Source organism: Hyla sarda, chromosome 2 (assembly GCF_029499605.1).
Source record: "Hyla sarda isolate aHylSar1 chromosome 2, aHylSar1.hap1, whole genome shotgun sequence".
NCBI classification, from domain to species: Eukaryota; Metazoa; Chordata; class Amphibia; order Anura; family Hylidae; genus Hyla; species Hyla sarda.
This window is the reverse complement of record NC_079190.1, coordinates 438,334,121-438,351,028: the sequence shown is the minus strand read 5'-3', so window position 1 is coordinate 438,351,028 and position 16,908 is coordinate 438,334,121. Positions and strand designations below refer to the sequence as shown.

Here is a 16,908-nt window from a genome sequence, read left to right as displayed (position 1 = left end):
ATTTCAACATGCGATGGCCTCTGAGAGGCCATCGCATGTTGAAGGCAGCATCAACATACGTTGCTTTTTTATGTTGGGGCCATCGCATAAACTGCTATCCGGCAGCGCAGACTGCTTCAGCCACCGTCGGATAGCAGTTTAGGGTGCGCTGTGAACTCTGGTGATGGTCACTCACCTGTCCTCGGGGCTCCGGCGCGTCCTCTTCAGGATCCTCTGCATCGTCGGCGCTCTCCATCATCGTCATCACGTCGCTGCGCACGCCGCCCCCTCATCCAATAGTAGCGGCGTGCGTAGCGACGTGATGGCGGCGACGGAGATCAAGGATGCCGGGGAAGCAGAGGCCTTGCCGGAGCATGGGGGACACCTCAGGGATGCGGCAACAGCGATGGAAGGCGACATCCCGGGAGGCGGTGACTAGCGGTGACTGTCCGGAGCGGCGGGGACAGGTGAGTACAACTTCCTCTAACAGTGGTCTATAACCTGCAGACCTCCAGATGTTGCAAAACTACAACACCCAGCATGCCCGGAAAGCCAACGGCTGTCCGGGCATGCTGGGTGTTGTAGTTTTGCAACATCTGGAGGTCCGCAGGTTGTAGACCACTGTCCTATACTTTACATTGCACGGATCCCTCAACATGGTTTCAACAAATGATGGTCCGTTTGGAACGGATTACCATCGTATGTTGAGGGACCACTGTATATCAGTGGCCAGTGAAGATGGAATGTTAATGGAATGATCTTTTCATGTCTCAGCACGTAGCCATGACAAGGGAGCATACCCTGTATGTATAGTGGTTATCCTATAAGAGCAGGGAGACAAAATAAAACTTTCCAAAATAGAACAGTTACCTGCTAGGCAGCGGCTCAGGAAAGCCTTTTTTATCTCAACTCTTAAAAAGAGTCTCATTTCCCTGCTCTAGAAATTGTGCAGTATTTGCTGGTTCAAGTCACACTGCAAGATTCAGCACCGATTTGGAAGCATTATCCATGCCACATCCAAATCGGTGTCTTTTCCACCTGAAAACTGCCTCCCCCTGATTTAAATGGTACACAGATTAATTTTCTGTGCACGGTTTTAAAACCGTGCCAAAAGTTTCAGATGCTGGGGGAAAAAAAAACCATTAGGCAAGGTTTACACTATGGAAATTCCGAAGGCAGATGGCGTCGACTGAATTAGTCACTGCTAGGACCGTATTTACATTGCCATCCCCAATGACGGCAATGCATTCCGGTGAAAGAACAAACAAGATCATTCTTACGGATCATTATTCCATACTGGAATGTGCACTTTGTTGCCTGATCCCATTGACTGCAATGCTGCACAGGAAATATGAGGGAGATTTCAAAACTGCATTCTGTTTGGAAATTAAATAGTGTGAACACAGCCTAATACTTTGTGTGGCTTTTTATGATTAAACTCAATAATGGCTTAAAATCCACACCAAATTCTGATTTAAATTTCACATCTGAAAACCAAATAATGGTAGGAAAATCAGCCAGATGGCAATTATCATAACTATGGACTAACATTTCTGAGGTATATGAATATATAACAAACCTAGGAGTTCAAGTTACTATACAAATTCCCCCTGTGAAAAGAATTATGTTGAAATAATAATAAACAGGCTACATTAATGCGTTTTCACGTAACTTTAAAATACAACAAAACCACTATGTAATAATGAGGACTTGGACTTTGAAAAGTGACGGATTTCTGTGCGCTGCAGGTAGGAATAAGCTCTTTGGAAGCAGCACCAAAATAATTTCTGGTGCAGGTCACAAAGTATAAGAATTCTTAACCAGTGTGAATAAAGGAAGAGAAAAAAATAAAAATAAAACTTATTACAGTTCCTAAAATCTATTGTTACGGTATACGCACATGGGCACAAACCGGCTGGTGCACAACAGTTCATGCTTCAAAGCAGGACCACACAGAAAATTGTTTTTGATAATTAGACACAGAAACAATCGGCATTAAAAGCCTCATGGTTTTTGTCCATGTGAACATGCCATCAGGGTGGTTTGACAATTTTTAGTAAAATGCTACAGCAGTTTTTGACGCAGTCAATCGTGGATTCTTAAGAAAGGAGAAGCATAAGTCTTTCCTTTATGTTTCTAATCCATTCTTTCTGAATCCACTCCTGGATTTGGTTGGGGGTAAAAACAAATTAAATAAAAGCAAAAAATGCCACAAAACGCTCCCCTTATAGGCTCATAGGGACATGATTGTATAGCACAGATCTTGATCCATCACTAAGCAAGGTTTTGAAAAAACAGCACTGTTTGATTTACAACTTAAGGTCCGCTGATACAAGGCACTAATACAATGATTAGAAAGTGAGAAAAAGAAAAAAGAAAATGATTTTAAGTGAGTGCAAAATAAGAAGTGATCATGGATTCAGCTATCCAAAAACTCACTGCGACGAGCATAGAAATGAAGCAACAATACACCTGAAAGTATTGAAATAACCCTAAAAAAAGAGGAAAGTAATCAAACCCAACCATTCAGGCTAAGCAGTTTTCAACAAGATTGCACAGGCTGCGGGACAGATCTAGCCATATGACAGTCTGGCCCACTAGATGTAATGTGGCTTGATATCTTGAAATTGTGAGCAGAACGGCACTTAACAGCTGTATATTGTTATACTGGTACTCACCTGGCTCTTGTGCAGGTGCTGGAGGTGGCGGTGTTTCCCCTGGAGGACTAGGCACAGGTGCAGGTGGAGCAGGAGGAGTAGCAGCAGGAGCCGAACTCGGCGTGGAGGCGGCTGCGGCGGCAGCAGCTTCATTGGCCATCGATCTAGTTATCCTTCCCTTTCTTCGGCCCTGGCTATTTGCAGTTTTACGTCCCTTCGGAGTTGATTGTTCCCTTTCTTCATTATCTTCTGCTGGAGTTTCCATTTTTTCTTTGGCATTTTCCCTAAAGGTATAAGTGAAACAACAGAACTAAAACATTGCAGTCAGACCCACAAATACATGCCTTACTTTACATGTTCAAGTTCTTGCCATCAAAACAACAGAAAAAAGAAATTGGTCAGGTTCCAATGTACCCAGGGGATTTAATTTGTTCTCAGTCTACTGTTAATTAAACAAAAAAAAACACATACTTACCCTCCCCTGCTCACCCAATGCAGCACTTTCAGGGTCAGCACGTGGAATTGCCCCCAGTGATGTTACTGACTGGCTGCGTGGGCAATTTCATGTGTAGAGCACAAAAGTGATGTGCATCAGGATCAGACTCACTCAGAATGGTGGGGAAAACGAGGAAGGTAAGTATATGTTTTTTCTCTATTCAACACAAGCCTGAGTACAATTACCTATAAAAATGTTTCCACTGGTACAGAGCCTTCATGTTCAAAAATTAAGTCCTGAGACGGCAACCAGTGTATGGCAAGGGCTCCTGACTCGAGCCCGCTCCATACCGGCCGGCCCCAAACTGATTCTTGCAGCTGAAGGCTGTCGTTAATAGCCGAAATGCGGCAACCACCACGGCCAGCTATTAACCCTTTAGATCTATGCTGTCAAAACTGACAGCGGCATCTAAAAAGGGAAATTTAACCAGTCCCTGGTGGTCCAGTGGGGTGGATCACCCCCGCCGCAACGCGATCGCGGGGGAGCGAATCACTTTTGCGTTAGCCGGAGGGCTTACCTCTCTTCCTGTGTTGGCCCCAGCTTTGAGTATGAAAGCCGGGCTTGACCAGGCTTTATCAATTGAGCGTAGAGCACACAGATCAGTGTAATTCTATGGAACTACAATGATCTGTATGAGGAATCTGATGATTCCTCCTAAAAGTCCCCTAAGGGACTAATAAAGTGTAAAGAAAAAAAACCTGAACGTTTAAAAAAAATAAATAAAACACCCATTAACCCCTTCCATATTAAAAGTTTGAATCACACCCCCCCCCTTTTTTTTTCCAAATTCCATATAAAAACATGTAAACATAATAAAAGAAAACATATGTGGTATCGCTGCGTGGGCAAATGTCCGAACTATGAAATATATCCTTAAAGGAGAACTACGGGATTGAAAATTTTATCCCCTATCCTAAGTATAGGGGATACATTTCAGATCGCGGGGGGTCCGACCGCTGGGGCCCCGGCTCTCTGGTTAGAGAGGGCGTGTTGACTACCGCACGAAGCAGCGGCCGACACGCCCCCTCCATACACTGCTATGGGAGAGCCGGAAATTGCCGAAGGCGAGCGCTTCGGCTCTCCAATAGCAGTAAATGGAGGGCGCGTGTCAGCCGCCGCCTCGTGCGGTGGTCGACACGCGCTCTCTATGCAGAGAGCCGCGGCCCCGTATGGGAGATCGTGGGAGGCCCCAGCGGTTGGACCCCCTGCGATCTGAAACGTATCCCCTATCCTTAGGATAGGGGATAAAATTTTCAATCCCGTAGTTCTCATTTAATTAAACCACACTGTGAATGGAGTACAGATAAAAAAAGAAATGCCAAAAATCCAAAATTGCATATTTTTGGTCACTTTGTATGACATAAAAAAAAAAGAATGTATAAAAACTAAAAGCGATCAAAAAGTCCCATGAAAACAAAAATGGTACCAATAAAAACTTCAGATCACAGTGCAAAGAAATTAGCCCTCATACCGCCCCTTATACAGAAAAAAAAAAAAAGTATAGGGGTCAGAAAATGAAATTTTAAACAAAGAAATTTTGGTGCATGTAGTTTTTTTAGGTAATAAAATAAAAAAACTATATAAATTAGGTATCTTTGTATAAGGTGTAATTTTTACAGAAAAGTGCACTGCGTATAATCGGAAGCCCCCAAAAGTTATAAAATAGCGTTTGTTTTCTTTTTTAAATTTTGCCCCACAAATTTTTTTTTCTGGTTTCGCCGTAGATTTTGTGGTGAAATTATGTCATTACAAAGTACAATTGGTGGTGCAAAAAACAAGCCCTCATATGGGTCTGTAGGTGCAAAATTGAAAGTGTTATGATTTTTAGAAGGTGAGAAGAAAAAACTGAAGTGCAGAAATGAAAAAATGGTCCGGTCCTTAAGGGGTTAAAGCAACAGTATTAACTTTACAGGCTCAATAGAAAATGAACAACTATAAATTTGACCAAAGTGGGGGATTCAACTACCGACAATGATGCCGCATGTGATGCGCACAAATCGAAGACTGTCATGTTTGTTTTTAAATGGGACTACTCACTTATACTCCTCCTTTTCTTCCTTCTCCTCTTCCTCTCTTCGCTCCTCCTCTTTTTTCTCATTCCTTTCAGATTTCTCCTCTTCTATTTTTTCAGTTTCCTTTTCTTCTTGGGAAGGGCGTGCAATTTGTTGCTATGAGGCAAGAGGGAAAATGTCACACGTAATATTCAGCTTATGACAAGTGCAATTGAATGAAGTCCAGCTCGTTCCACCGATACACCCTCAGCACGGATCCGCACCCAGCCTGGTGCACACAAATCCAATCAAGAGAAACAATCCAGCGTGGGTAAGTAGAAAATCCACACTTTATTAACTCACGGTAAAACGGTACAAGCAACCAGCAGATCAGACGTGTTTCAGGCGCATGCGCCCTTCGTCACTGACGAAGGGCGCATGCGCCTGAAACGCGTCTGATCTGCTGGTTGCTTGTACCATTTTACCGTGAGTTAATAATGTGTGGATTTTCTACTTACCCACGCTGGATTGTTTCTCTTGATTGAATATTCAGTTTATCCATGAACCAGCATGAGAGCACAGTAAAAGTAATAAAACTATGGAAGCCTTAGAGGCCACATTTACTACATTGTGGCTGTTTATGATGTGAAAAAAGAGCATAAAAATAAAAGGCATCATCCACACAAAGACATTTAAAGCCATTTATTTATTTGTTTGCTTGAGTGATAATTCGATAACTTTACCACTAGTGGTGAGAGGAGTTTATTACTTTTTTGTATGTAAGGCGGTTGATAAAGCAACTAGTTGTTTTGGGTTTGCTTAAAGGGGTACTCCGGTGGTAATTTTTTCTGACTATGTCGCATCATCTTTGTAAGTTTCGTTTTTTTTGCAATATACATGTGTTATATGTTATATGTTTTGGCAGCATGTGTGTTTTTCTTACCTGTTTGTTGGGCAGGAAGTTCTGTAGTTCAGATTGTTTTCTTTTACTGTCGTCCACAGTGTCGGCCATGTTCTGAGTCTGCTGTGGACAACATATCAGGGCTTTTTTTTTTCTCTGTCTACATAAGAGAAATAAGCCACGCCCCCTCATCTCCCCCCTCCCGGAGGTCTGCATGAGAAGCCTGAGTACACAGCTCCTCCCTTTCCCTCCCATCCCCCTGCTCTGTCTTCTTAAGACGCAGGTCTGCACAGGAGAAGGAACACAGAGAAGATAAGTGTTATGTGAAGGGGAGGATGAGAAGGTGCACAGGTTGGGGATGTATGGACTGCAGGGGAAGAAATCTCATACTGGGAATGATCTCTATATGTGAAGGGGGAGGGGGGACTCCTGAATGACACATGTTGGGAGTTGCAGTCCCTGTTATGTGTGTGTATGCTAGTGTTTCCAAACAAGTGTGCCTCCAGCTGTTGCAAAACTACAACTCCCAGCATGCCCTGACAGACTTTGGGCATGCTGGTAGTTGTAGTTTTGCAACAGCTGGAGGCACATTGGTTGGGAAACACTGTTCTAGCCTATTCAGCATACACATCATGTTACACCAGTGTTTCCCAACCAGTGTGCCTCCAGCTGTTGTAAAACTACAACTACCAGCATGCCCAAAGTCTGTCAGGGCATGCTGGGAGTTGTAGTTTTGCAACAGCTGGAGGCACACAGATTGGGAAACACTGGCCTAGCCAATTCAGTATATTACAAACAAATTGCATTATTTCCCAACCAGGGTGTCTTCAGCTATACCAAAACTACACCTCCCAGCATGCTCGGACAGCGTTTGGCTGTCCAGGCATGCTGGTAGTAGTAGTTTTGCAACACCTGGAGGCACCCTGGTTGGGAAACACTGGTGTATGCCCTGTTGAGGTGTGATGAACTACAACCCCCAGGAGACTACAGAGGCAGCATGCTGGTGTTATACCACAGACTGAAGACTCCTGAATGACACATGCTGGGAGTTGTAGTCCCTTTTGTGTGTGTATGCCAGTGTATCCCAACCAAGGCTGATTATATTAGTGTGCTGTGTATAAGGGGGCCGACCCGGGAAAATAGTAGGGTAAAAAAAAAAAGGAGCCGCCCCACACCAACAAGGCATGTGGCATGCTGGGATTTGTAGTTTTCAGCACAGCAAGAAACAGGAAATAAGCAAAGATAGGAAAACAAAGTGGGGGATAAAAAGACAACAAAGAACGGAAATATAGTAGCTTAAACAACAAGAATAGAAATGAAACATAACAAATAGGGTAAGTCAAAAACAGAAAAACACGACCACCGGAGTACCCCTTTAAAATAAATCAATTTAAAATAAATGTCTTTTCTATTTAGCGGTGAATTGCCACGGTCTTAAACTACAAAAAAAAAAAAAAAAAAAAAAACTTTTGACCTGTCACAGTGACATGTCAAAAGTTTGGATTGGACAGGGTCTGGGTACTCATACCCCAAATCAAATCACTAAAATGAGCCAATATTCAAACATCCACAGTATTAAAGGGCCTGTGCATTGTATGATCACTTCTGTCTAAACTGCGTTTCCAGCTGCACTTCACCAACAACTAGGGGGCATCACAGATTAAGAAGCCCTGTCTTAAAAAGAAGGATGCAAGAAACAACACTTACTCCGCTGGAAAACATTTTATTTTTATTTTTTTTAATCAACTGGCGCCAGAAAGTTAAACAGATTTGTAAGTTACTTCTATAAAAAAAAATTCTTAATCCTTCCAGTACTTGTTAGCAGCTGTATACTACAGAGGAAATTATTTTCAGGATATGTTTGCTATGGGGATTTTCTCCTGCTCTGGACAGTTCCTGACATGGACAAAGGTCGAGCATTGTGGTCGTGACAAAAAAGAAATCCAAAAAGAAAATAATTTCCTCTGTAGTATACAGCAGCTGATAAGTACTGGAAGGATTAAGAATTGTTAATAGAAGTAATTTTCAAATCTACAATACAAAGGAAGAAAATGGGGAGAGCACTCAGGAAGCATTATCATCACCTGCTATAACTTGCAAAATGATCCTCGGTGACTTGTTTAAGGGTCTCCTGCGGGGTGCACATACAAAAGCATGAAGCATCAAATGTAGAACAAACAAAGAGAACGTATGTGCACTCGCCACTAAGCAGAGACAATCGGGTCTGGAAGTCCGGTGACGGAATGCCGGGTCACGGCATAGGCGCTGGTGTATGGCGTTTGGAGGCTTCGCCCGCAGTTTCGCACGTGAGTGCGTGCTTCTTCCGGCCTCTAGAGGCCGGAAGAAGCACGCACTCACGTGCGAGACTGCCGGCGTAGCCTCCGAGCGTATACACCAGCGCCTATGCCGGCGTAGCCTCCAAGCGTATACACCAGCGCCTATGCCGGCGTAGCCTCCGAAACTGCTGGCGTAGCCTCCGAGCGCCATACACCAGCGCCTATGGCGGCGTAGCCACCGAAACTGCCGGCGTAGCCTCCGAGCGCCATACACCAACGCCTATGCCGTGACCCGGCTTCCCGTCACCGGACTCTGCTCAGCGGTGAGTGCACGTACGTGCTCTTCGTTTGTTCTAATTTACAAATGTGTTTAACATTCTGGCACCAGTTGATTTAAAATAAAAATGTTTTCCACTGGAGTACCCCTTTAAAGATAGGATTCCCAACCTGCCAGCAGATGGCAGCAATAAGCTAGTTCTAAACATTAAGGCACAGTCACAATTTATCATAAAATGATCATAGGGACAACTTTGAAAGAGTGCAAGTGCAATGGCCAGATAACCTCCAAAACTCACACCCAGACATATCAACATCTACAGAAGCTGGACTGATCCGCACCTACCTACTAAATGAGCTACTTATCCAAGCATATCACTCCCGACTATTTACAGTTTCTCCAACAAAACATTCATACTGTGCAAGTGAAATGTGATCCCCTTTAAAACGTGTGGGGTGCTACAAGTCAGCGCCGACCAGAAGAGCGGTCACTTACATATAGGGAGAGATTTATCAAAAACGGTGGTGAAGAAAAGTCGCCCAGTTGCCCATAGCAACCAGTTTGCTTCTTTTATGTTCCCAGAGGCCTTGTTAAAAATGAAAGTAGCAATCTGATTGGTTGCTATGGGCAACTGGGCAACTTTTCCTCTCCACGGGTTCTGATGAATCTCCCTCTATATAGTCCACACAGACGAATGAACGTCTCGCTTCTTGATGTTGACCCCACACACAGATTAGGCCTACAGAACGGGACTATTTTGCATGTGAATGTGTGGCATATCAAATTACAGTGGTCCCTCAAGTTAGGCTGGGTTCACACTACGTTTTCTCCCATACGGGAGCGCGTACAGCAGGGGGGAGCTGAAACCTCGCGCTCCCGCATGCATTTCTATGCGCTCCCGTATGTCATTCATTTCAATGAGCCGGCCGGAGTGAAACGTTCGGTCGGCTAATTTTTGTGCTGTATGCGCTTTTTCCCCGGACCTAAAACTGTGGTCAATCACTGTTTTAGGACCGGTTGTAAAAGCGCATACAGCGCAAAAATGAGCCGACCGGACCGAACGTTTCACTCCGGCCGGCTCATTGAAATGAATGACATACGGGAGCGCATAGAAAGGCATATGGGAGCGCGAGGTTTCAGCTTCCCCCTGCCGTATGTGCTCCCGTATGGGAGAAAACGTAGTGTGAACCCAGCCTTACAATATTAATATTAATTGGTTCCAGAATGACCATTGTATGTTGAAACCATTGTATGTTGAAACCATAACTCTATGGAAACCTGGTAATTGGTTCTGAAGCCACCAAAAATGTCATCCAAAAAATAGGAAAAAGTGAGGATTAAAGATAAATAAGTAGATAACTAATATAGATAAAGCAAGTCCTTACTTTTAAATGTAAGTAAGATCTGCTGGGAGCTGTAAATCACTGTCTATGTCAGTGTTTCCCAATCAGGGTGCCTCCAGTTGTTGCAAAACTACAACTCCAAGCATGCCCGGACAGCCAACGGCTGTCCGGGCATGCTGGGAGTTGTAGTTTTGCAACAGCTGGAGGCACCCTGGTTGGGAAACAATGGTTAATGTAGAGGACAGGAGCCTCTATACAGTACACACAGTGTCCCAAATGGAGCCGCCCTTACTTGGTGTCCAAAGGCGCAATTAACCCTGGCACAGGTAAAGAGTAGTAAAGAACTTGTAGTTCTTCCCTGTACTGTAGGGAGCGCTACCAGACAGTCAGTCAGTGCATGCACTTCAGTAATAGAGGTGATTTACCAGTAAAATGCCCATTCTGATTGGTCAGTTCCTCCAGTTGTGACACAGATCTGGACTGTCCGTAGCATTGTATGTGGAGTATGGGTTTCAAGTTACAATGGTCCAGAAAAAAACATTGCACGTTGAAACTATTGTAGGTTGAGGCCATTGTAAGTTGAGGGATCACTGCATAACACATTGCAGAAAAAAAGGCCTGCCGCCGTGGCACCGGTTGTGTGAACATATCCATACAGGAACAGAGTTTCTGCCAATGGGTTAGGTCAGCTTTCTAAAACACACACTGCATCTAACCATGGGGCATTTATGAGGACAATAGACAAGACACCAATTTACTTTCGTGTTCCTAGCTGGTTTTTCTTGTGCGCCACAGTTGCCGGCACCAGATTTTATTTAATAAAAAAAAACAAAAAAAAAAACACACTTTCACATCAAAATGAAGCCTGAAAGAGGGACATAGCTTCATAATTTTAGACCAGTGTGCCTCCAGCTGTTTCACAACAGTTTTGTAACAGCTGGAGGCACACTGGTTAGGAAACACTGTTTTAGACCAATCTAACCTATTCCCAAGAAAAGGTTGACAGAACTTTCTCTTTTTTCCCCTTTACCTGTGCTCCATTTAAATGAAGTGAGATCAAGCAAGTCTGAAACAACATTCCAGGCTAATAAAAATCCAATACTTATTAAATCAGGGCCACAAGCCCAAACCATACATTACTGCCCCCGATCAACCTGAAAAACCTGTTAACAAAATCTAGCAAAAAAATAAACTATGTGAGATGCTGCGGACCCATCAGATCTAGTCTACATCCTAAGGTCAATCTTCGTACAGTCAATGCTTCTAATATAAATGTCCCTCATCAGATCTGTACACAAGATAACCCATAATACCACAATCATTCTGATAACATCAGGTGACCCCCTGTCTGGCCTGCTGATCTAGACATTAACTCATACATCAGGGTATGAAACGCATTAAAGCGGATTACGCCCTTGACCTTCTTCATTCCGATGACACCTGCTTCCACAGACGCAATTCAGACAGCTGCTGAGTGTAAGCGATCGGCCTGTGGTCACATAAACACGCATGTCTTATCCTTACAAGCCGGAATCAGCAATGTCCTATTCTGAAATCCTGTTGCGATCTGCACGCACCTGCACATTCATCTGTTCCTGCACAATCTTCCCCGGTCACCTTTGTCGCAGGTTGATATTTGGCCTGGGATGAATCTCAGTGGGATGACATTCAGGAGGGGGGCGCAACAGCAGAGACATCACTGTACGCTGGACAAAAGTTGCCTGACCCGGCAGCATGTTTATTCCAGGAAATTGTGTCATCCTGCCACTTAAGCTGCCTACAGAAGGGTTGACCATCTCACATGCAAGCTACTAATCTCTCAAGGGTTACTCAAGGTAATCCCGACTGTACTCAGCTTGATTGGCTGCAACAGCAGCGGAGAGAGTATCTGTTCAGTCAGATCGCACTGCTCTGCCACCTGCTACACACAAACACCAGCAAATAAATATATATATATATATATATATATACATTTAATAATAAATAAAATAAAAATTGACATGATAAAAAAAAACGATTTTTATATTTCTATACATTTTTTTAATATATTATATACACACACACACACCACGTATATACTCGAGTATAAGACGACACAAATATAAGCAGAGGCCCCTAATTTCACCACAAAAACCCAGGAAAAGATATTGACTCGACTATAAGCCTAGGGTGGGAAATACATCATCCCCCCCCGTCATCAGTGGTCTTCAACATGCGGACCTCCAGATGTTGCAAAACTATAACTCTCAGCATGCCCAGACAGCCATCGGCTGTCCGGGCATGCTGGGAGTTGTAGATTTGAAACATCTGGAGGTGCGCAGGTTGAAGACCACTGCCGGGCCTTCGTCATCATCCAGCCCCCCCTTTAGTTTTCTACTCACCTCCCCTCGGTGGGAAGGAAGGGTGAGCTGCTCCGGGCCATCTATGCTGCAGGATGCCCGGACAGCCTTCGTCATCATTCAGACCCCCACCTTTAGTTTTCTACTCTCCTCCCATCGGTGGGAAGAAAGGGTGAGCTGGTCCGGGCCATCTATGCTGCAAGGACCATCCGGTGGGGAAGATTAGTCGTTCCGGGCTGTCCATCTTCACCGGGAGGCCCTCTTCTACGCTCTGAGCCAGTAACGTTGCCTAGACGTTAATGCGCAGGGACGTCCCTGTGCGTCGTCGTCAAGGCAACATCACTAGTTTGGGGCCGGCCTGGAGAGGAGAAGAGGGCCTCCTGGTGAAGATGGACAGCCCGGAACGACTAACCCTCCCCACCGGATGGTCCTTGAAGCATAGATGGCCCGACCAGCTCACCCTTTCTTCCCACCGAGGGGAGGAGAGTAGAAAACTAAAGGTGGGGGTCTGAATGATGAAGAAGGCTGTCCGGGCATGCTGGGAGTTGTAGTTTTGCAACATATGGAGGACTGCAGTTTGAAGACCACTGAAAGTGATTGACAGGCGGAGAGTTCAATCGAGTATAAGCCGGGGGGGCTTATACTCGAGTATATACGTATATATTATATATATATATATATATATATATATATATATATATATAAATCTGTCTGCACATACGCACAAAGTATCTCGCATTCTACCTGTCACAATTTTGTAGATATAATACTGAAGAACTGACACTCTGCTACAATGTAAAGTAGTGAATGTACAGCCTGTATAACTGTTTAAACCCTTAAGGATTCAGCGTTTTTCAGTTTATGCATTTTTTTTTCCTGCTTCCATTTTAAAAACCATAACCCTTTTAATTTTCCACATAAAATTCCATATTATGGCTTATTTTTTGCACCACCAATTTTACTTTGTAATGACATAAGTCATTTTACCCAAAAATCTACGGTAAAAAAAAACAAACCATTGTGCAACAAAATTTAAATAAAATGTATGGCGACTCCCAAAAAATACTATTTGTGTGGGGGAATTAAAAAGAAAGCCGCAATTTTGCAAATTTTGGAAGGTTTTGTTTTCACGCCGTACAATTTACGGTAAAAATTACATTTGTTCTTTATTCTTTGGGTCAATATGATAAAAATGATGCCCATGATAATATACTTTTCTATTACTGTTGCGCTTAAAAAAAAATAATCGCAAACTGTTTAACCAAATTAGTACGTTTAAAATCCCCCTATTTTGAAGACCTATAACTTTTTCATTTTTCCGTATAAGCGGCAGTATGGGGGCTCATTTTTTGCGCCGTGATCTGTACTTTTTATTGATACCATATTTGCTTATATAAAACTTAATACATTTTTTTATTAATTTTTTTTTGGAATAAAATGTTATAAAAAAAGCAGCTACTTTGGACTTTTTTTTTACGTACACGCCGTTCACCATACGGTATCATTAACATTTTATTTTAACAGTTGGGATCTTTATGCACGAGGCGATACCAAATATGTATATAAATTATTATTTATTTATTTATTTTTACACTTTTTGGGGGTGAAATAGGGAAAAGGGGACAATTAACATTTTTATTAGGAGAGGGTTTGTTTCAATTTGTTTCCCTTTTTTTTTTTACTTTTATTTTTACACTTTAATAGTCCCCATAGGGGACTATTCATAGCAAACATTTGATTGCTAATACTGTTCAGTGCTATGCATAGGACATAGCACTGATCAGTATTATCAGTCATCTCCTGCTCTGGTCTGCTCGATCGCAGACCAGAGCAGAAGACCCGTGGTAGGCAGCGGGGGCAGGTGAGAGGACCTCCGTCTGCCATGCTAGAAGATCGGATCGCCGTGGCAGCACTGCGGGTGATCCGATCATCCATTTTAGTGTCCGCAATGCTGCAGATGCCGTGATCTGTATTGATCACGGCATCTGAGGGGTTAATGGCGGACATCCGCGCGATCGCGGATGTCCGCCATTACCGGTGGGTCCCTGGCTGCTATCAGCAGCCGGGACTTGCCGCGCATGACACAAGCATCGCTCCGATGCTCACGGTTATGCATAGGACGTAAATGTACGTCCTGGTGCGTTAAGTACCAGCTCACCAGGACGTCCATTTACGTCCTTCATCATTAAAGGGGTACTCCGGTGGAAAACTACTTTTTCTTTTTTTTAAATCAACTGGTGCCAGAAAGTTTAACAGATTTGTAAATTACTTCTATTAAATAATCTTAATCCTTCTAGTACTTATTATCTGCTGAATACTACAGAGGAAATGCTTTTCTTTTTGGAACACAGAGCTCTCTGCTGACATCATGAACACAGTGCTCTCTGCTGACATCTCTGTCCATTTTAAGAACTGTCCAGAGTAGAAGAAAATCCCCATAGCAAACATATGCTTCTCTGGAAAGTTACTAAAATAAAAAAATAAATAGAAAAGAAACTTTCTCTTACCTGCCAACACGCCCCCGGAGCTCCGGTACAGGTGTTCGGTCGCCGGGCTGTTTGCTTCTTACTTCCTGTTAGCCCGGCATGTCACACGGGGCTTCAGCCTTTCACTGGCCGCAGCGATGTCCCGCCTTGGCCGGTGATAGGCTGAAGCTCCGTGTCACGTGCCGGGCTAACAGGAAGTAAGAAGCAAACAGCCCTGCGACCGAACACCTGTACCGGAGCTCCGGGGGCGCGTTGGCAGGTAAGAGAAAGTTTGTTTTCTTTTCTTTTTTTGCAGCCCGGACCAGATAAAATAAGAAAAGTGCGCGCCGGACTACTCCTTTAAATAACTGCACTTATATATACTAAATTATATATATTATATATATATATACACACACACACACACACACACACACACACCTCTCTCACACACTATATATATATATATATATATTTATTTTTTTTCCATATATAATTCTATATATGAATTTATATCTGCTCCTCTATCGCACTGCCTTCCTGAAAATCCCTTTCATACATATTGAAAAATGTATGCCAACCAATATAAAATGGTCTTTCTGGCATATAAAATGCATTTTATTATAAGGATATAAAGGGAACAGAGGGGAACCCTGATCATTCCCACTCCTCATACCTATTAGGGCTGACAGCCACGTTAAACGCACACTTGGGTCTGGACGACTGCCAAACCTTCATAGAAATGTGCTGTGTAATGATTCACTTTCCCTGCTGTGTTGTTGCAAGCAAAAAAGGGCACTTACAATGTGCAATAGTAGCTGGTCACAGCGGGACCCAGAAGAAGAACCTCAAAAGGCAAGGGATCCTGCAACCTGAAAAAGGTTCGTTCACATGGACAATCCCTTTCACCTTTGGTAGGACTTGCATTTGCCACTTTAGCAATTAATAATATAAACAAAATAAAAGTTTTCAGTAAAGCAGTATGCATCAGACTTTTAGTCAACAAAAAGAAGGCAAACTCCTCATGGAGCATTTTGTTCTTTATCTTAGGTGAAAAATACTTTCCTGACTCCAGCCTATATAACAGGTTATATCATTAGAATTTAAAGCTGCTCCCAAATCATTATTTAGTTAAATTAACAATTTGTACTAAAAACGTATACAAAATGCAGCCTACAAGGGGTCTCCCTTCCTTACGACTTGCACCGAGGACAAGCAGGGCTCTGTGCACCGAGGACAAGCAGGGCTCTGTGCACCGAGGACAAGCAGGGCTCTGTGACACACCCCCGGCTCACATAGAAGGCTAATTGACAAGCCAGGAGTCTGCACAAACCCACACACAGGCAATAGCTGCAGGGACAAAACAGCATTTTTTTTCACCCAAAAATATGCAATTTTTTTTAACCAATGCATATTAAAAATATACATATGTTATTGTCTACATTATATAAAAAGGTTTTTGCCAGTGACAGGTACACTTTAAGAACTGTATCCAAGTGCCTCCTGAAACTTCAGGAGTTCACCATTACAATTTCCTATGGGAGATAGTTCTCTGTGCTGGAGAAGAAACAGATTTCCTCTACATGTAAAGACCTCTCTATGTTATACATTATTATATTGTATTACAATCATTAGGTCTCCTCACAGTCGTCCCTTTCCTAAACTAAATATTCACAGTTTTAATCACTTTTACCTTCACTGGACTAAATATCAACACCAAGCTAATTGTGTAATGAAGATGTAACAAACAAAATCCTGCAGGTCAAAAAGTAGGTAAACGTTTTCTCGCCAAATAAATTAAACAACACTGCAATTTATTAAAGGGAACGCATTGCCAGATAATAAAATATTGTTTTTTATGGTTAACATTTAAGAGCTTTTATTGATAATACTACCAAAAAAATTGTCCTAACCACTATGTCTAGTTAGATGATATAATGTGTTCTATAGAGTTCACATATCACAGGAAGGATTACTATGAAAAATAACACCTCTATTCTATCAGCTGGAGGCAGATAAGCGATAAACTGCTAACATTTCCCCTTCTATTTCTCTGCGCAATTGTCACAAAGTAACAAGAGTTTATTCATTCCTACAGCCCATAAGGCTGCTGTGAAGCATCCCACTGAATCATATTAAAAGGGATTGTCTGGTGTTTTGGTATTTTTTTCTCTCCCACATCTT

The 16,908-nt window shown here is 42.9% G+C and overlaps 1 protein-coding gene across 12 annotated transcripts in view; it reads right to left on the bottom strand.

Annotated features, from left to right (window-relative positions):
- The window catches only part of NCOR1 (nuclear receptor corepressor 1), a 193,511-nt gene that overhangs the window by 79,038 nt on the left and 97,565 nt on the right, over nt 1–16,908 (bottom strand). For 6 of the 12 annotated variants that reach the window (XM_056559210.1, XM_056559218.1, XM_056559214.1 and 3 more), the window contains 3 exons: nt 6,067–6,147; nt 5,170–5,300; nt 2,658–2,920 (listed from right to left, as the gene is read on the bottom strand). In XM_056559210.1, the coding sequence (XP_056415185.1) occupies nt 2,658–2,920; nt 5,170–5,300; nt 6,067–6,147 (475 nt within the window). Of the gene's footprint in view, nt 1–2,657; nt 2,921–5,169; nt 5,301–6,066; nt 6,148–11,497; nt 11,525–16,908 lie in introns of those variants that run through there. The other 6 variants (XM_056559216.1, XM_056559219.1, XM_056559220.1 and 3 more) reach the window with 3 other exon arrangements.